Raw genomic sequence first — 21,399 nt, 5'->3', positions numbered from 1 at the left:
ATCTGTAATCCTGGGAATCACTAGAAAACAGACTCTGAACAGATATATTTGATGCCCATTGTGATAAAAGGTGCTAGTCTCCCATGGATGGTTAGATTTGAAAAAATACTAGCATCGCTTGGAATGATGACCATGATGATGATGATAATGCAGCAGCATAAGCAGATGTATCTGACTTCTGATACCTTCTGAAACTGAAATGGTGGAAAAAAATATTCATGTGTATCATGGAAGATAAGTGGTTTCCCAGATTTCTAATGGGATCTACAGAATTATCAGACCTTGACCACTTGTAAATTTCATAATTTAGTGACATTTTTATAGACAAAAGAAAAGTACTTTCAGTATTATTATGTTTCAGTATTGTTTGAGTACTGTCCACTGTTGAATCCTCTTTGAATATTAACATCTGTGTTTTTGAAATATATTTTAAGTTACAGAATCACAGTCAAGAAAAAGAGTCTATGCATTGTTGTTATATAGTATAACTGGCTTTCCTAGTGTGTGTTTGCAACCATAACCCAGGGCAGCATTCATACAGGCAGAGTTGCAGAGCTGGGAGGCAAAATTGCAAAAGGAAAGTTGGGGGAAAGAGTTCTCTTCTGATAATGAATGCAAATAGGCAATTTGTAAAGCAGTGTTAATTGCCATCCCTAGTTCTGTGCAAGAGCCCATTCTTGTGATTGATGTATTCTATGGCATCAGTAAACCAAAGCTGAACAGCCTGACCTGGTAGGGAGGACTGTGGCAAAATATGGCATATCTGGCCCAGAAGGCTGTAGAAAGGAGTGAATCCTAAATGGACATCATCTGCTTTAACAAGCACAGCAGGAAAACTGGATAAGTTATTAAATGACAAGCCTAAGGGCAAGCAGAACTCTGCCAAATATTACTAATAATGGATCTCAAACACTATGCCAGGGTAATCAGAGTACATTTCTACCATGTAATGAAGAGATGAACAAAGACCTTAAAGTTGTCTCAGCCACACAGGTAAGTCCACAGTATGCAATGCAGAGCTGTGCATTGGCTCAGTAGATCTGTTTACATGAATATAATTTAGATAAATTAATTAAATTCCATCTTAATTCCTTTTGCTTGCTGTTTACCAAAGAGAATTGTTACTGTGTTTGAAGACAGATGAATACGTGGCACAGTTTATTCAATGAGATCTTGCAGTATGAAAAGAGAATGCTGCATTCTTTTCAAATTTTTACTTCCCTTCAAAAGCAAATATGCATTATCTGACTTTAATTTTTGAATTTAAATAAGCATTTGCAAATTGGTTTTGAATTATTTAACCTGCTTTAGGCACATACTTTAGGATTCTAATTCCTTAAGGATAAAAACAATGATAAGTAATACTTCTGATAAATTTAGCTTAAAACAGGGTATTTACACATTCCTATTAAGAGGAGAAAGCGCTAAGAAGGATTTTTGAAAGTAATTATTCTAACTTTCTATATTTACAGTTTCCAAGGCAACCTCATTTTTGTATGATCAGATCTTCTTAAAACAAGTTTAGAATGACTGGTTGTGCTTAAGTATTAACCTTATATTCATACTTTACTATTCTTTATAAAAAAAGAAACATGACAAAACATTTACTGATCTCATTGCCTGGCAGGATGCCTTCTCACTGCTCCTATTAACAGTGGGATGGCTTCAGAAACTTTTCAGATGCTTTTGCATTGTAGTTAAGAAAAAAGTGGAATTAAAAGGTAGAATCAAAAGCTGAGATCCTGCTGGCAGATCTGACTCTGTCCTTCTTGTGGCAGCTGAACTGTGGCTAGTCCCTCCAGTTACTCCTGGACTTAAGTCAGTATCTCTGTGTTCCACACCTACTTAATTGATAGGAAGCCCTTACATTCCCCTACTTTTTCCTTATTTCCACTTCAGCAATATTCTTTTTTTTTCTTTCTCTAAAAATCTGCCACTATATGGTTTTATGTTTAGAATCAATCTGCCCAATTATTTGTGCCAATCAATAAAGCAGATTTTATATATGTTTTCTCATAGAATGAATTTAATTAGTGTTTTCAGTATTATAATTATTATAATTAGCCACTTTGTTTAAAAGTTTTTTTAAGGTGTAAAGGGGGAGTGCATTCTTCCTTTTTTTTTTTTTTCCCAAGGTATTCTACCGTCTCAAAAGAATTGGAAAATTATTTTTGGTGTAAATAACTGTAACCATGGCTACAATCCATTTGATATGATTTTCATCTATCCAAATCAAAAGAACATCTTTGGAAAACAGATTTCTCTGCTATACTCCTTTTTTCTAGTCATTCTGTGAGTTCTGTGGTTTTTTCCCTTCCAATTTTTTTTAACTGTTGTGAAAGTTATAAACTAACCAAACACTACTCTAAAAAATCATTTTTAGATACCCAAATACCCTTTACATTTTATGTGTGGCATCTGAGTAGGTGTGTGGATACAGATTGTACCATCTTCTTCCTTCTACATCGAATGACAGCAACACCTGGGCTCTCCCACAAACAGATGCTTGATAGGCAGCTTAGCACTGTGCTTTGTTTGAGTTGTTTATTATTATCTGTAACACTTGGTGTCTAAAACTGAGATTCTCTGGGATTCTCTGAATGTAACACTGCTGGAAAGGCAGGATGTTAATTTTTTCTTTCCACTTGAGGTCCTACAGAGCAAATTGACTTAAACTCAGTGATCTTGCCACAGACCTACCCCCTGTGTGCTGATCTAGTCTGTCCTGATGTGGTCTGCAGGCCATCAATTGAAGAACCCATGGTCAAATTAGAGAAACCAGGATTGTTCCAATTGGTGAGCATTTCCCTTGTCGTAGTAGAAAGCACTGTGAAGTTATTTTCTGGTGAAAGAAGGAAGACTTATTGGAAAAAGTACAAGATTAAAGGAGAGATTTTGGGTATTAAATGTACATTGTAGGTGAGGAACAAGGGGAGTTTTAGGGACAGAGAGGGAAGTGTTCTTTTATATTTCTACACTTTTATGAAAATTATTCACAGTATGCTGGGAATTTCCTTAGATAACCAATATTTCAGTAAATTCTTGGCCGGGAGAACTGGATGAAGTATGGAAACGTAATTTTAGTGTGAGTGGGTGGATAAGAAGAAAGGAAGTTGGCAGAAAATACGGACATCTCTGTGACTTTCACATAGCCTGAGGTATATTTGCACCAAGTTTCAGAGGGACAAAGAATTAATGTGAGATTTAGAACAAATCAGGTGTCCAGTGAAATATATCTGAGTTGGCTGTAGAGCATTGGCTTTACCTTCTTAACATCAAGACTGGAATCAGAGGGGCACAGAAACCCTTCAAAATGCTTTCCTAAGAGACATTCAAGTTTTAGCAAACCTTGGAGAAAATTTTTGTGGGATGGGCACTTCTGAACTGGTTACTTATCCTTGGCATATGACACAGCACATGGCTGTTAGATTAGAGTTCAAAACTGACAGACTCATGAGATGAACTTTGAAAATGCTTATGGTTCAATATGCACAGATAGTACAGACAACCCATGTGCATGTCTGCAACAGTGGCAAAGCAGGAGTGAATTGCAAATGAAAGCACGAGAGCATTTAATACATCCAAGTATTTTATAATTCAGGCTTGGAACATCTCCCACTTAATTGAAGGAATATAATCAAGTCAGCTCCCTTATTTCTCCATTTATAAGATTAATTTGATAGCAGCAAACATATTTTCTCTTTTCTCTCCCTTCTATCATCCTGTTTCTTTGCTGATTCCCTGATGAGTTCTGGTTTTAGTTCTGCAAGCAGTGCAGTTAGTAGCCATTCCTTTCTCTGGTGGGAGCCAGGTGCAGCACTAAGGTCTAGCTTCTGGGAAAGCTTGACCTCCCACACTATATGGCTCTCCCACTGATTTCCATTTCTGCTTACAGCAGAATGTACCTTTGTGAAGGGAGGCTGTGGTCAGGAAGTCAGAGCTGATCTCAGAAGTAGCCAGAGCCATTACCATGGAGGACTGTGAATATTCAGCGGCAGACCTCATGCTGGAATCTGTGTTTAACATATTTTGGTAATATCATAGATACTGCTTTTGTGAGCTGCTGAGACATGCCACCTAATACTTCATAAGATGTTTTTGTTTAATTTGGATATATGTTCTATGTTCTATGTTTTTCCTGACCTGTGCTCAGCTTCTTTAACTATTCTGTTTCTTGAGGAAAAAAACCCCAAACTTCTGAGAGCATTCCAAAAGGATTTTTCCTTGTAAAAGGTGTTTGTAATTGCAAAAGCTGAAATAGCCTTTCAGGTTTTCTAAGGCATATATTTTAGTATGGAAGACAGGATGTCCCAAGATACCTTTCAAAAAACCATCAAGGGCGAAGACATGCTCATATATTTTATTTGTACTTCTTCCTTAAAACTAAGGGTAGAATATTTACTCAAATTACAATGTTCAGAATTTCTTTTTCTTACTGTAATAAACTTATATCCCAAGTTAATCAACCTCTCTGAACTTTATTTTGGGCTTTCAGTTGTGAAAAGAAGAATTCTGGCACAAAAGATACAATAGTGTTGTGTTCCTTATTATTCTTTTCTGTAAGTAATTTGAAAGAATAATTTGATGACATTAATTTTGAATATAGCAGAAACTAATAAAGTGTAATTGCACATGTGTTCCAAATAGAAAGGATTATTTCTTTTTAAATACTACTAAATACTACATTTTTTCTGAGGCAATTATTACAGAATTTCATACATATTAACAAAAATCATTCAAACTTTTTCTTAATTTTCTTAGTTTGTCTGAATTGAATTCTGTTCTATAATTTATGTTTCCATATAGCACTTGTTAAATAAACACAGCCAAGTACTTCAAGTCTTACCTATTTATGTCATTCACAGGACAATGCCAAAATCTATCTTGTTATGACATTCAGAAAAGTCATTAAAACAATTTACCTGCTGGAATGATACTGGCTTATGGATCCAACAGTTTCTTGCTCATTACAGTCATGATTTTCAAAGATGATTTTTGTGCCTTATCTGTTCTCATCAGTTCTTTCTAATGAAGTTAATATACATAAATACATTGATGTATTTCAGGTTTACTGAAAATCAGCTGACCTCTTTATCTCTTTTGCATTTTAAAGATTTTCTTGTTTTCATATAAAATAGATATATAAAAATGTCCCTGTGTCTAAATAACTAATTTATAGATTTCTTCCTCATTAAGCATTTTACCAAATACACATTTGAGCTGGTGATATTTTACTTCTCTGAGCATGTTTGCCTTCAGAGTGGAGAAGACAACTGCAACAGTAGCAAGACTGTTCTGTTGTGGTCTGTCTCTGACTTCTGATGATTTTAAATTGCTCTGTCACTCTTGCCTCTGCATAGTATGTTCAAAAGTCTGCCTGAAAAAATGTCAGTTTTCAATTGCATTTTGAAAGAAAGGAGGCCAGGGAAAGGATACTTTGCCATTTTCAAAAAGAGCCATAATTCAGGACTTCCTCCTGAATTTCATGAGTTTTACACTAAAGTGTTTGATACAAAGGCTGTGAAGATGTATTAAAATACAATTATATGATCATACTTCTCTTTTTTCTTTAATCAAACATAATACAAACATGAAAATGTTTTAGTGCAATTGTACTTTAACAAAGAGCACACATTAGTTTGGTGTGGAGGAAAGAGACAATGAGGAATTGAGTTATAGGAAGGCCCTTCTGTTTGAACCTTCTACATTACTTTTTCCTGCATCTTCCAAAGAATACAGATCTCCATTCCCAGGCCCTTCAGCCTCCTGCATCCTCCATGACTAATTCACAAGAACTGATCAATAACAGTAATGATCACTACTTTCTAACATAGGCAAGTACATGTGCTTATACGACCAGAAGCAATAGTTTTCCTTACCTCTCCCTTGAAGCTCCCTGTCCATATCTTCCATTCTCAGTCCAGCCCAGTCGGACAGTCCCTTCTTCCCTACAGCTTCAAGATCCCCAGCTCAAAGTGCAGAGGGGAGCCTTCTCCTCCAGCACTGTACACCCAGCCAAATGTATAAAAACCCTACATCAGCTTGGCCTGGTGTCCTTCATTCCATCTGCTGTTGGCTGCCACAAGTAATCTACCCTGTGCTCTTTATCAGCTCTTCACAGGGTCTCCCTGACTCCCGCACTGAGAAGACAGAAAACAAAAGGAAGCAAACTTGTCCAAGGCTGCACTTCCCAAAATTTCAGAGGGATTGTCTCTTCTATGAGAACAAGCTGAAAGAGGGTTTTTCAGTCTGGAGAAAGAAACTTCTGGAGAAACCTTATAGCAGCCTTTCAGTAGTTGAAGGGGACTTATAGTACGAGGACAGACTTTTTTTACAAGGGGCTGTAGCCATAGGACAAGGCGTAATGCTTTTAAACTAAACAAGGGTAGAGTCAGGCTAAATATAAGGAAAACTTTTTTATGATGGCAATGATAAAACAGTGAAACAATTTGCCCAGCAAGATGGTGAGTTCCCCATTCCTGAAAACATTCAGTTTCAGGTTGGATGAGGCTCTAAGCAACCTGATCTAGTTGAAGATGTTCCTGCACATTGCAAGGGGGTTGGACTAGATGGTCTTTCAAGGTCCCTTCCAACCCAAACCATTCTATATTTTTACAAAAAATCTACCCATTAAACCTATGAAAGTTTAAAACTCAGGTATACCAAAGTGGAAAAAAAACAACCATGTTACTATAAGGCATAAAAGAGAAGGATCCTTCTCCTTCCCTCGAGTTGCTCTTCCATGTGTCTGAGATGGACTATCCCCCCATTAGGTCTTTCGAGATTTTATGAGTGCTAATATTAGCATTGTCCACATTTTCAGACCTAATTTTAAAAAGTTCTTGGTTATGAAAAGTTGTGTAGATTTTCCAGTACAGTAGTCAGCTAATTAAAAGAATTTTACCTTCCTTAGGGGAGAGGCAGCAATCAAGGGCTACAAAATGAATCAAGGCTGTTTCAGGTCAATGACTCCCAGGAGTTAAGGCAATTATGCCACTTCTCATTCTAGACATCTAATCCAAAGGGACAATCTTTCAGTTCTTGGGGCACTTATCTAATGCTAGACCACTTTCTTGACTGTGTAGTGAGCGTATTTCTTACATAGGACAACCTCACAGAGGGCCAGATTTTCAAAGTCCAAATGAAGATATTTAGTTCTACTTTGACAGAGGGAAATGGATTAGTGATTTCTAGAGCGCCCTCATCATTTCAGCCTTTATGCAAATTTTTCAAGAGAGCTTAAGAAATTCTATAGTCGCTTAACTTGCTTAAAATTTTGTGAACATTTTGTTAGGTACCTACCAAAAACTTGCAGTCTGGCCTTCCATCACTCTTCATATGACTTCTGTCACACTCATTTTCAAAGAGTCCAATCTCTTCAAACCAAAGATGCAGAATGTTGTTGAACAAATATTTGCATTTGAGAGGGTACACAGCAAATTCCTGTGGGACAGGAGTAGCCTATGTTTTATGGAATGCTCAAGCTTTGAACAGATTCTTCTCAAATATTTCCTTGCTCTTTCATAAAAATTATTCTGATACATTGCTTTTTGTACCAACTCTTCATATTTTCCCTAGAAGCTGTACATGTTTAAATAACAATACAGTACCTGACAATCTGTTCATTCAAGTCTATATTGTATTGGCATACAACAAATTCCAAAATAAAACAGAAGCTTTGGAGGTTTTTTTTTCCTTCCTTGGAATTTCTGGCATGGCACAGCAGACTATTCCCATATGGTCCTGCTGTTGCCTGTAAGAGCATTATTAACAGCACTAGGCCAAAACTCCTTATTTTCATATAAAACTTAAGAAGTTACCTTATGGAAATGCACTGCATGCACTGTTGGTTTTTTTTCTACTGTCAAGCAAACATTTCAGATATTTCATGATTTATGTATGACCTTGTGTCACTTTGTATTCCTAAACAACCACCAACACTTGTTTCTTCTGCCAGCTCTGAAGCAGTCTGATACAAAAATTATGCACATCACCACAGATTTTACCTGTTGATATAATACAATTTTTTATCAAATTCAAGTTGAAAATAGTTGCTTTATGTAGCATTTGCTGAGGTCTAGGCACTACAAACATGTTTCTAGAGAAACACATCAAACCTTAGCAAACAAAAATATACAGCATTTCTCAAAACATAAAACCATTCAGTTATGTCTTAGCTGGTGTAAGTTGGCAAACATTGCCCTGAAGTCAGCACTGCTGTGCCAGTACATCTAGTATGTAGAACTGGTCCACAGTCATTTCCTGACACTTCACAAAGGTATTTTCTTGTGTTGCTTTGCTTTTGATCTTATGCCAAGGATTTTCTTCTGTCAGGGTAGAAAGCCTGGATTTTTGAAATACACTACTAAATAAAGTTATTGAAAGTGTCTGCAGTACCTTTTCACAGCAGCGGGTGGCACTTGCAGAGCAACAATGTTCAGTGATTTAGCTTATATTACAATGGTTGCTTTGTCCTTGTCGACAAATAGGATTTCATGGGATGTAGCATTTAGACCAAGTTCACTCTGACTGAACTGAATTATTTTGTCTGCCTAAAGTCTGTCCTGCCAACAGCAGCATAGGGTATCAACACTTGTGTAAGAGAAGCACTACCTGCAGATTTTGTAATTCTGTGGTTTGTGTAAATAATCTCAAAGAAATGTAAGAACCAAGACAATAAAGAACAAGCTTTATTCATGGTTTATCAGCAGCACATTGTAGCCATCTAAAACCTTTCCATTCAGGAAATAGCACTGGGAATTTGCTGACCTGCCACATCAGGTCCTTGCAGTTTAAAGTGCAAGAGTTCTTTAAAGTGTGTTTCTGAAAACATATTTTAGAGTAATCGGATGCTGTTATGTGATTTTGAGACAGTGTCATATGCTAAAAAATAATGTTCTTTAGCAGAAAGCTTTATGACACTGTAGTTTCTGCATGAAGTGTACTTATAGGTTGTAGAGAGAAGTAAATAAATAAATAAAGGCTAATAAAGATACACTGAGGGTGTCCTCACAGTGCAGCACAATCTGTAATAAAAAAACCCAGCAGGCTAGACAGATACACCCTAAAATAACCTCAGTAGAGTGTACTGTACTTACTTAATTTCACATTGTCTGATTGAGTAATCTCTTTTGTATGTTAACACTGTTTATAATTTCCTCTGCAACATTCCAGAACTCGGCAGGTATCACAAGTTTTAATTGCTAGCCTCATTCTACACCAGCATGAAGCATCTACACATTATTAAACAAAATATGGATCATCAGTCCCTTTTCTGTTTGTACAGTCCCATTGCATTTGCCTGGTGTGCTATGCAAATTTGGAAGATTAAATGGGAAGTAGTTTAGTTCATTTATCTAATATAGAAATAAGGATGCATATTTTAAAAACCTATAGTGTTTGATTTTCTTCAGCATGCATATTGACATATGTATGTTGCTATTTGACTGACTACTGATCCTTTGAATATGAGAAATAGATCAATTGTTCTTATCTAAAAGTATTTTCATGTATTGCTTCTTCTGCATATTTTTAACTCAAGATAAGTTCACCAGTGTTCTGCTGAAGGAATGGCTACTGATTCCTTCAGAAAAAGAAAGGAGGACCATTGTCTTCAAAAGTCATAATCCTTGCAAGTACCTAGGTTGTTTTGTGAATTCCATTTTGGACCACTGAGACCAAACTCTAGGATCTTGTATATGCCTATGTATTCCTAAATTAAAGAATGGATACCTGACTCCAATCTAAATTCCATCACAGTCCAGGTACAGATGTGATTGTTAAAAAAACTTCAAAACTTCACCTAAGCTGCAGTCCATTGGGTGTGCTTAGGCCCAAGGATGTCCTGTCTCCTCTGCAAGTTTCACAGCTAGTCGTGAAAAAGTGTGAAGGAAAAGTAAATACACTCTGCACAAATAATGTGATGTTCTCATACCTTTCCCCATTCATGTGACTTCTTAGGCATGGAGAGGAAGCCATATGAGGAGCATTTGGGGTCACTCTTCTGCCTGGAGAAGAAGAGTGAGAGGAAACCTTATCTCAGTCTACAACTCCCTCATGAGGGGAAGGGGAGGGGCAAGCAGTGATCTCTTCTCTGTGGTGACCAGTGACAGAATCAGAGGGAATGGCCTTAGGTTGTGTCAGGAGAGGTTTAGGTTGGATATTAGGAAAAGGTTTTTCACCCAGAGAGTGGCTGGGCTCTGGAACAGGCTCCCCAGGGCAGTAGTCACAGCACCAGCCTGACAGAGCTCAAGAAATGTTAGGACAATGCTCTGAGGCACATGGTGTGATTCTTGGGGTGTGCTGTGCAGAGCCAGGATTTGGACTTCATGATCCTTTGGGTTCCTTCCAACTCAGCACATTCCACGATTCTGTAATTCTATTATATATTTGTTCAAGCATCACTAAATAAAATTCATGAACAGCTTTGAAAATGCCCAGTCTTTTCTCTCCCATCTCAGTGACTCCAGACATGCACTTCTTCCTACAGCTTCCCTTCATCTCTCTGGCTGATGCACCTCTGGCTGTGTGACAGCCAAATATCATAGTACAGCACTGCTCTTGCACATCATCAGCACAACTACGGTGTTCATTGAAGGCATCAAGCACAGGGGGCCAAACATTTCCAGCTGGGGTGGCATAGGGATTTAGCAGGGGTTTTATGCAGAACATACACCACTGTCTGCTTTGTTAGTCTTGCTGCCTAGATCGAGGTTCAGCAGTCCCTGGTCCTAGACCTGCCAGCATTTCTTCAGACATTCTTCTTCTTGCTGGCACTAGGTAGTTTAACATTTGGCTTGTGGAAGCACTAAAGGACTTCTCAACATCCTTTTGGAGTCTTTAGAAATACATAGACTCCTCATTCCTGCTTTCCTAGGGCATGTTCCCTTGTTGATGACCTGGGTGAATTTCCTTGTTTGGGCCACAACCTTTAAGGCCAAAGTGTTCTGTCACCTAATTTAAACACTGGAAAGAAGTGGTCTATGACAGATAAGGAGCTGTATTGAAACTGTCAGGAAAAATGTATATGACTCAGATTTTTTTACTGAAATCAGATGGGCAAAAAATAGAAAAATTGTAGAAAATTAATACTTCCTATATTTTAAATATTTTCAATTTCTAAGATGTTAACAGGAATTGTTACTAGAAATAAATGGACAAAACACATTACTAGGTAGCACACTTTTTCCCTCTGATGTTTCATGTAGTTGCAATTATTCTAAAGTGTTTATTTATAGCAGGAAAAAAGAACTGAGATCAAACTTCTGGTTTTCCACCCTCATTATTCCCATAAGTTTGAACTCTAATAATGTACAGTCCTGATAAATTCACCAAACCTGTGTCAAGATACTGGAAATTAGTTAAAACCTACACAAATGTGTTTCAATATATGACATATTTATACCTAGAGTATATTTATTATAATGCTATATTACTTGCCTGTCTGACTATCCAGGAGCCACTTTAGCAGTCACTCTTGCATCACCTGAGCTGGTGCCAAGTCCCCTCCCCAGCTACACACCCCAAACTCACACAGTCACACCAGGTTTCCTCACCAGCTCAACGCCAGGTTTCCCAAAGCAGACTGCCAGACATCTAGATTCTTAAAATCATTTAGTCTTGGTACAACAACTGAATTACAAAATAGCAGCTTGAGCTGGGTGCCTTGAAGGAGAGGCCCCCAAGCAAAGGCACCCTGGACATTTGTACCCTCACAGTCTAAACAAGCAAAAGTCTGGGGTGGTCAGCTCCTGCCGTGTCTTTGTGGCCTTTGTTAAGCAAAGGGTCATCAGTTCATGGCCTCTTGCCTTGGGCTCAGGTTCCTGCACCCCCAGAGCTTAACCTGCAGCTCACACTGCAGCTGCACACCCAGCTGCCTGCACTGGATATAGTCCACAACAGGTATATCTCATACTAGGATTTTCAGTTTATTTTTATGTTTACCATATCCAGGCAATGGAAATTTTTCTTGTTTATATTCAAATATTCAACAAGTTTATTAATTTTTCTATAATCTTAACTGAAATTCCAATACTTTATTTCCCAAAATACATTCTGAAATGTTGCATACCTCATTTCCATTTTCAAGTTGCTGGTTAAGGAGCCCACAGATTCTCAAAGTAGGGATGTTTTCAAATCATCTGAGTTATTACTTCTACAGGCTGTATAGAGAAGAGATGAGACATGAGAAAGGTTAAAGGGGCCATACTTGTAAATGCAAGGGGTAGGAAAGAGATTGTGGCTTGCTGTAGCAGTTGTTTATGCTTTAAAAAGTGAAATCCATTTTATTAAGTACAGCCAGTGTAATTAACAAGTTTTTAAGGAATTTTCTAAGCTTCTGTTTATCTACAAAGTAAGATCTGCCATGACTCATAGTCATTATGAGTCTTCAGAGAAATTCTGGCAAAATTATTTGTCAAATGACTGGATTTGAGGTAGTGTTTTAGAAAATTTAAAGAACATGTAAAGAAATGTGCTTAAAGATTCCATTTCAGATTGATCAAAACCAGGACACAGATTGCTAAGAGTTTCCAAATCTCTCTCAACCATTTTCTTCAAGATAATGATCTCCAAACAGTTGACAGATTTAAATCTTACAATGTGCCAGAGGCTTTCTGTTCATCACAGGTGCAATTCCTGAGCTAAATTCTTCAGCTGTAGTTTGCTTCTTGATTTACCATGTTTGTTAATCACTTGCTTGTTTTTCATGTATCTCAGTCCTTTCATTTCCCATTCAGGAACTCCTGTTCACAATAAGATTCCTGAAACACTGTTCATGACCAGAGGCAAACAAAAACATTTTTTTGCTCAACACATTTTTTCTCTGCATCTGTGGGGAAAAAAATGTCATTGAAATGATACATCTGAACTTTGTTTGCTGGCTCTTTTATACAAGCAAGGCATCTGCAGAGTATGATCCAATCTAGTCAAAATCCAAAGTGGAGAAGGAGTAGCAAAACAGTGTGATTTGGCCAATTGGAGCAGAAATGTGTAATAAAGCAATTTTGTGCTAGCCAGCAAATCTACTTCTGGGTCAAATTGGAAGGCCAAAAGATGTACATAAGCATTTGATTGTTTTCCACCATCCTTTTTATGCACTCAGCATCGTAATATTTAATTGGTCTGTTACATATACAAGTTCTATTTTAAGACAATTAAAATTTATGCTGTCTTTTTCTTAATTTTATAGCTCCGCAAATCTGTTTTCAGCATCAGAGCAAGAAACCTTCTGGAAAAAGAGACAGCAATCAATAAAATTCTAAGGTAAGTGTCAGATGCGATTTGATAATGTTTTGACTGTCATCTGATTTTGCACAACCTTGTTTATTACTAATGTTACTGGATGTATAATATTCATAATAGTGTATCTCTTTGTAGTACATCTATTGCCTTCATTAGCAAAGATAAATTGCTCTTTGGCTATTTTATATGCTTGAACAGCAAAAAGACAAGGATTGTACTTCTTCAGTATATATTTCAATTGTATCATGCAATAAAATCATGTTTCAGCTCTTTTAAATTCTTCCTTCTAAATGAACTGTGGTGTGTTCCTAAGGGGTGTTATTTTGCCTAAAGAATTCTAGTTTGTTTTTTGCAAATATCTGTACATAAATGTTTGCAGGGATAGTGCACTAGAAATCATGGACTACAGGTAGTCATATTCCAAGTACCAAATGGACAGTGAAAAAGATTTCAGAACCATGACTTCTTTCTGTATAAAGATTTCTTGAATGTTTTAATAATGATCACTCCTTTTGGTCTTCTGTATCAAGTAACTACGCAGTACTGTAAGTGAATAATGCAAGCCTAAGTCTCCAAGACCCATTTCTAAAGTTATCATTTAGGTAACTCCATGCTGCAGTTTTTCATGCCACTGTTGGTTTTACATCAGAATGACTATTGTCAACAGAGGGTGCATTAATAACGAAAACAATTTATAGGTCACAGTTTTTACATTTATGTGTGCATTTTGTCAGTGAGAGGTCCTAGGTAAATACACAGTATTAACAGGAATCCTGATCTAAAAAGTACAGATTAAGTAAGAAAATGTTTTATAAGGAGCAGTGAACTAGGGGTTCTTTGTGATCATGATGTTTCTTGAGAAGTTTTGCAGCTCTGGTTCTGTTTAATGCTCTGTAAGAACACAGCACAGGAGAACTGTATAACTTAACTTGAAACTTTTTCTATCTTTAAACCCATATAATGACAACATAAACAATTACTAATTCAAATGAATACTCATTATAAAAATATTATTGATAAATGTAAATGCAATACCGTAAGTATTCTATCTTAACAAAGTTTAGTGCACTATTTGTAAGCATTTCTTTCACTTGTGTGCCTTGATTTTACAGGAATTAATGTTACAGATAGATTAGGGAAAATACTTCTAAAAATACAGGTTTAGATACAGGCATCCTGGCAGTGTTTCAGTAAAACATTTGTAATGAAATTCTGTGTTGTTATATGAGAACTGTGAAATCTTATTGACACCTCCAGGGTTCCACAAATGTCAGTTTGCTTAGTGTATTTCATACACTATACTACAGAGGAAAAACATAGACAAAAGAAAAAACCCTACTTTTATATATTCAATTGCTTTTCTTAATCCCTGATATCATCCATTCTTTCTTAGATAGGAGAAGAAAATTCCATTCTGGAAATTGAAATTCATAATTTTTCCATCAGCATGGAACTTCCTCATTTTCAGGAGAAGTCTGAAATAGCAGGAGAAGAATCCAAGCAAGCCATTGTTTAGACTTACTAAGGTCTCAGAGATACAAGGACAGAACCAGGAAGCAGTCCTGCCAGTTTCAATCCTGCTGAATTCATGGCTTCTGCCAAAGTCTTGTACGTAAAAAAACTTCTTATCAGTTCACCTGAATTCCTCTGAAGTTTCAGAGGCAGAAGAATAAAGTTTTCATTTACTAATTTACTATTTTATTTTTAATTATCTATTTACTCTAATAATTTAACCTACATTTACTGAGTTTTCCAATCTATTTCCTGCATCATCAGCAATAAACTTTGAGGAGCACAGAGAAAAGGAGGGAACTTCTGTCAAGTAAGAAAAACACAGATTACATGTCCTCTAATGCTTTCTTGGGCTGTTTGTAAGTAATTTACAAAGAGTCTTACAAAGAGTCTTCTCTCTCCTGAGAAAAAGAACAAATACTGTTTATTGCTCCTTGTTATTAACTCAAAATTCTGAAATAAGCTCTGATTTTATGACACTTGCAATGCACCTGTTCCAGCATGGGAAGATTGTGTTCATGGCATATCTGGTAGGCAAACTGATAGAGATTGCCAGTGATGGGCTGGCTGGTCCTGAGCACTGCCAGTGTTTCCATGTTAATGACAGTGACAGAACTGTTGACAGCATGGGAATTTAACAAACAGAAAAAGAAGTGATAAGACTTACAGCTGAAACTTAAGATTCAGTTGAAATAACACAGGAGAATTCAAACTCTCAACACATGAGAGATTCTAGTTTGTATTTATGCTTTAGTTGTAAATGCTGTAAACTCCTTCATAAAATTGGATGACTCTCAGCTATTCAAAGTATCTTACAAAAGAAGAAATGGCATTTATGCCAAGAACAATAAGAGATAACTCAGAATATCCCTTCTGAAAAGATTGCTTCCAGCAAAATCTTCATTTTTGTCTACCTCAATTAAGAAACATTTTTCCAAAGCAATACCTCTATATAGTAAAGCTGCCCATGGGCAACTTCAACTTGATAAAATTGCTGTGCTGAAAGGGAATTTTAAGTCCACCTCTGACCTTCCCCCCCCCCTAGTTTTTAAACCTTGCCAAATTATTTTTTAATCAAATCATGAATGTTTCAGTATAACCAACTATAGGAGGACCATGTATTACACATAGGTACCTTCATGTCTCTCTTGTGCATCCTTCTCTATCCAAACTTTTCCCCTTTTATATGCTGAGCTGCAGCTATACATCTTATTTCCCAAGATGAGGAAGAAGGACACCAGTAGCCCTTGACCACCAAGAGAGATGGTTCATGCACTCGGTCCTAGGTGTCTCACCTGCTCATCTGCTGTTACATTATACAGGAAATCTGATGTCTTGGGTATCTTTGTTTTCCTGCAGCTTTCTTACCACACCTCCAGGGAGCATTTCCGAGCATCCTAGTTTAGAAGCCAGTCTTCACCTTGCCTCCTTGAGGTCTTTGCACAATTAGACATGGGAACCAAGTCAAGGATGTAGCAACTACTATCCTGGTACTTTTACTCTGATCAGTGCTTTGCATCACCATTGCCCGTGGCAGACCATGAAGGCCTTAACCCTTCACATAAACCCATTCTGAGATGGGGACTTCAACCTTGAAAAATGAAATAAAGTACAAGTTAGAGACCTTTAGAACAACTTTTTCAAAACAAGATCCATTTTATTAGTGCCTCTGAATTGCAAACAGTTCCATTCCTTTCTGAAAATTACAGTCCATTTCCCTCAGCAGCAATAACCACTTCTCACAAATTTACTTGCTCCTGCATATCTTCAGTGCTTCACACTTTTCTCTCACTCTGTGTTGATGCAAGCACTGCTTTTCCTCTTAAAAGCAAGTTTTGTGCCTGTAGTTCTCCTGACCCTCATTCCTTGCTCCATCATTATCTAAGAATGGGGTCTTTATTAGTCCCACTGGCTTTCTGAAGTAGAGAGAGTAGAGCAGGCCCAGTCAAAATGTACACACATATAAATCACTACATTCTCTGCAGTGCTGAGGATAAGTTGTAAACAGCCCAGAATGGTGGGGAAAATGAGCAAATTAAAAGTGATCTCACATAGTATAAAACATAATCAAAGTGTCAATAGTGCAAAACCTGATTCTGGTGTGCATTAAACCATGCTTTACAGAATTAGAGAATGGTTGAGATTGGAAGTCATCTGGTCCAACCTTCCTGCTCAAGCAGGACCACTCAGAGCAAGTTGCCCAGAACCATACCCAGACACCTTTTGAATATCTCCAGGGAAGGAGACTCTATAATGTATATATAAAATATATATTGTGACAGTTTGGAAACCTTTTTTTTTTTTTTTTTTTTTCAAATAGGCAGTATTTTATTTGCTTTTCATTACAGCTGATCCTATAGTCAACTGATGCTAGGGGTGTGCAATAAGATTTTCACTGTTCTAGACAAGATTTGTCTGATGTGGTCCTGAGGGAGTAGTGCTTAACTCATGCTTAAGTGGAACATTCCATTTCATAAACAACTTCCTGGAAGTGCATTTATCCTTAACTGAGAATGCTGGGGGAGGGGGAACATGGGGAAGGGAGAAAGGGGAGAAAGAATTAAGTATCCTATTCTAGTCTGTTAATATGCTAGAAGATAATTCAGACTTTGTTCATACAAGTATTTCTGCAAAATACAGTGATTTCTAAGAAAGCTATAAAGTTTATCTCTAAATAAAATCTCCCTGAACATTAATACAGAGAATGAGCAAAGATATTTTCCAATGTAAATGATTCTATGATTCTATAATCCTAGAAGATGTACCTTTGGTACCCTTTATTAAAAATTTGCCTTTGTTAAATAACTGACTTGTATTAGCTGGTCCTGACTTGCAACAAATTTCTTGACATATATTTTGTTTTCCCTCTTAAGAGTATGATTTTTTTCTTCATAACTTTGAGGTTTTGACCCCATGCATTTCTCAGAACAAATGTTCCAGGTAAGTTCCATTGATTATTTTTGTCATCTATGCAAAATCCAGACTTAGTCACCACTTAAATCTCTACAAGTATACAACATCACAGAATTTCACCTGCCTGATGCAAAGACAAACCAAAAGAAATACTGGAATGCACATATCCATTGGAAAGAAGTTACTCTGTTTCATGGGGCTTGTGCCAAATGAACACCTTGTTATGGATTACTGCAAAGCACAGTTGTGAAGCCAGATTTTGAGGCTATGGGATCTCCAACACTGAAGGTATGGAATTGATCCATTTTGAGAGAGGTGGTAACTACTTGAGGTTTCTTCTGCATTGCTTTTATTGATTCTTCTACACTCCAATAAGAATTGTTATTATATAAACATCTGTGAGAAGAGAAGCTGAAACATCAAGGCAAGAATGATAATCACAATAAAAATTGCCAAAGGAAAGAAAGTCTTCTACCATAGCTCCTGCCTGAGTGGTCACTAAAGAAAATTAGTGACTATTTGATTTTTTGCTTTAGAGATATATGGAAGGAAACAAGAAAAAACATGGAAAAGAAAAAAGCCTGAGTTATCCAAGTTCCATTAATAATCCATTTTATTTCACCAGCCAGATTCAAATTTCTTAGAAAATAGTATATTTTTCCTACAAAGAACAGTAGAGTAGATGTGATGAAAATGTGCATTGTGCTGGCTGTTCAAAAAGTGCCTTATTAAATTAAATTTATAAATTAAAGAAAGAAACACTACAATGCCTCTCAGGTGGATTCCCCAGGAATCTTAGGCTGCTACAGTTAACCATATATTCCAAGTTCTGTGGAATTATAATGTGAGCATAGAAAGATTTAGTAAGGATAGAGTCATAGAGAGTGAAAACAGTGCTGAATTATGCTGGTAACTGCACTGAAGTGCACCACACTACTAAGTCTTCAGTGTGAGCATGTTTCACAGAGAACAACAAAAGTACATAGTAATAGATACAGTTGCTATAATTACTACATAAATACTCACACATTAAAATACAGAAAAAAAAAACCCAAAACACTGTTATATTGGAATGCAAGATGAGTGAGCACTTGTTGCAGAAAGAATGCCTGACTAAAAAATCCAAGTGTGAGCCACATGCTTACCTCTGCAAGAGACCTCAGAATATTCATGAAAGGTATAGTATTTTGAATTATTGATCCAAGCCTTTAACATTTTACATTTGGTCAAAGAATACTACTTGAGCACTCTGTTCATGACTTGTTTTTCAGGAATTCTAAAGCATGAAATAGTTTGAAGGACTTCAAAAATGTGGACCTCTAATTGGTTGCAGGTAATACAAACTAGACAAACTAGGTGGTACAAACTGCATGGTATCCTAGTATTGTCTTGTTCCATGTGATCTTCATCTGGCTTTCTGGTTACCTAAGGAATTGCATTTTCTCTTTCAGGACATTTTATTATATTTGCACTTTTCAAGGCAAATTTGGAGCATGTGGTTAGCAGCTGCTGAACTATGTTCAGAGTTCTGCAAGGTGAGTACAAAGTCCAGAAGCTTGAGATATTTCTTGTCTCTTCTTCTTTGTTTTATACCTTCCATCTTCTTCCATAAGTGAAACTAAACCTATCTAATATTTCAGAAAGGTGGTATAGGAAGATGAAAAGGGTAATTTTAGATAAAAAGGGTAATTTTGCCTCTGTTGTTTGAAGAAAGGTCAAAAGGTTCTAACCAGCTACAGTTACATAAAAATGTATCAAGGCAAGAAAAATGGCCACTGTGCTTTGTCTTTAGATGCCCACTTTATGGTTACTTTAATACCTTCCAAACATCATTAATTAAATTAATTGACCAAGCATTCAATGAAGTTGTTCTCATATGGACATATATAGTAATTAGTGAGATGCCAGAGGATGTCCAAAACATCTTCTGTAAGATAGCAAGTAATATACAAATTTTTAGGGGTACTGTACCTTGCTGTAGCAGCAGCTGGAAGCAAAGCAAAATACTCCAAGGCGTGGCAGGTGATTCTGGCCAACTCTGTACAGCAAATTTAACTGGGTCCTGCATCTCCATTGGCTATGAGTTGGCTAAAAGCCTGGATATGTGGCTCACAGGAAGACACTGAGAGGAAGCACATATGTGTACATGTCTACGGTGAGAACACAAACCCTATTGCAGGCTTTAAAACTGGCAACTCTGCAATTCTGAAAAATTCATGGCACCTGCCATCTTTTTCAAAAGTCCCCAAAGATCTGCAACTCTTGGTGTCTAAGCAGCTGAAAACTATCCAGATTCTGAGTCAAAAGGCTAAGCATGGCTCTTACTAAGAGTTCATACAAGGAAGATTAATTCCCAAGGCAGTAATTCCCGTTAAGTGGAAAATGCCAGGAGAGAGGCTGTCCAAAGCAGACAAGGACTTTTCAGCAGATCTTCTTCTCTGGAGATGCATAAATGTTTCTTTGCAATTATCTGATAAAAATTTCTGATCTCTGTGTTAAACAACTGATATTTCATTATTTCTCTGTTGACTTCACAAGAGCTACAGGACTTCCAGAGGTATTGAAAATGAGGCAGTGGATGTAGAGGCTAAATACAGATTTAGAAATCTAACTTGGAGATCATGAACAATACAAAGTCTTTCTGCAGGTGTTACTTTTTATGCATGCCCATTCTGCCATAGTATGCCCATAGTATATGGCTATGTCTATTTTACAATATTATTAACAATCAAATAAGCCATCTTGTTCATTATTCAGGTAAAGAATTCATAGCTTGAGCATTTAAAGCTGTCTTTTATTATGAATACTAAGTGTTTATGTGACTTGGAATTCAATTTGCTACATAAAAAGCATGATAAGTTGATGTACAAGTTACATTTTGATGTCAAGAAAATAATTTTTAGCTATTAGAAGCAAAGCATAATAATTTATATCTAGAGGGGAAAACAGAGATAAGTTAGCCTCTTTGTCACTCTAAGAAGACTCTATACAGAACTCAAATCCCAGAACTTTTCATGGTCTCTTCCGGGAAAAACTGGATTGTCATTTTAATGGAGTGAGATAGGATTTATTTTTAGGAAATATTTTTTTTCCCCTTTATTCAATCAAAAATTGCAAAGGTACTCAAGCATCTCAGTTGTTTTCTAACAGTGTTATGTGGTGTCATCCTCCACAATATAATGCACTAAATCCTTCGGTATTAAAAGATTCATGATTTGTCTAAGATGAGCTATGTTTTATAAGAAATGCAGTAATTTTCTTGCATGTCATGATGCTTTAGTTCAGTGTAGTATAACCTAATGCTTTCTATAACAAGTGTAGCACAATGTATTTTTCTAGCATGCTAATCTGATTGGCAGTGGTGGCACTGACAGGCATTCTAAGCTTCTCATTTTTATTCCAGATATCACTTGGGATTCCTACTTGTATAATTTACATGTTTAAATCTAAAAGAAGGAGAAAAAGTGGAGAAGAGTGAAAAACAAAGCCATGGTGGGGAAAGAACATGTCATGGACACCTTTTGCCATCAAGCATGATCATCCCATGCTATCAAAGCATTTATCTAAGCCTTACAGACTGTCAGATAGAGTGGTTACACAAAGGGTGTATCATTTTTTCATCTTTTCAGAAAAAAAGACGATTCAGTTCAATAAAAAGTATGGAATATTACCATCTGGGTCTTGTGTTTCTCTGAATGATCTCATAACACAAAATGAGCAATAAGGAGTGCA

General features: G+C 36.7%; 1 protein-coding gene and 1 long non-coding RNA gene across 6 annotated transcripts in view; both read left to right on the top strand.

Moving 5' to 3' along the window:
* NALCN (sodium leak channel, non-selective) overlaps positions 1–21,399 on the top strand; it is a 231,773-nt gene that overhangs the window by 174,919 nt on the left and 35,455 nt on the right. For 4 of the 5 annotated variants that reach the window (XM_021530244.2, XM_021530245.2, XM_021530246.2 and 1 more), the window contains 2 exons: positions 922–993; positions 13,190–13,263. In XM_021530244.2, coding sequence (XP_021385919.2) covers positions 922–993; positions 13,190–13,263 — 146 coding nt within the window. The remainder of the gene's footprint in view (positions 1–921; positions 994–13,189; positions 13,264–21,399) is intronic. The other variant, XM_021530247.2, reaches the window with a different exon arrangement.
* LOC110470538 (uncharacterized) lies at positions 17,069–21,338 on the top strand. The gene is made up of 3 exons (XR_004147985.2): positions 17,069–19,000; positions 19,119–19,202; positions 21,071–21,338. It is a non-coding gene; the product is annotated as an uncharacterized LOC110470538 (long non-coding RNA).

Source organism: Lonchura striata, chromosome 2 (genome assembly GCF_046129695.1).
Source record: "Lonchura striata isolate bLonStr1 chromosome 2, bLonStr1.mat, whole genome shotgun sequence".
NCBI classification, from domain to species: domain Eukaryota; kingdom Metazoa; phylum Chordata; class Aves; order Passeriformes; family Estrildidae; genus Lonchura; species Lonchura striata.
Note: the sequence above shows the minus strand (reverse complement) of the source record. Positions and strands in the feature narration are given on the sequence as shown.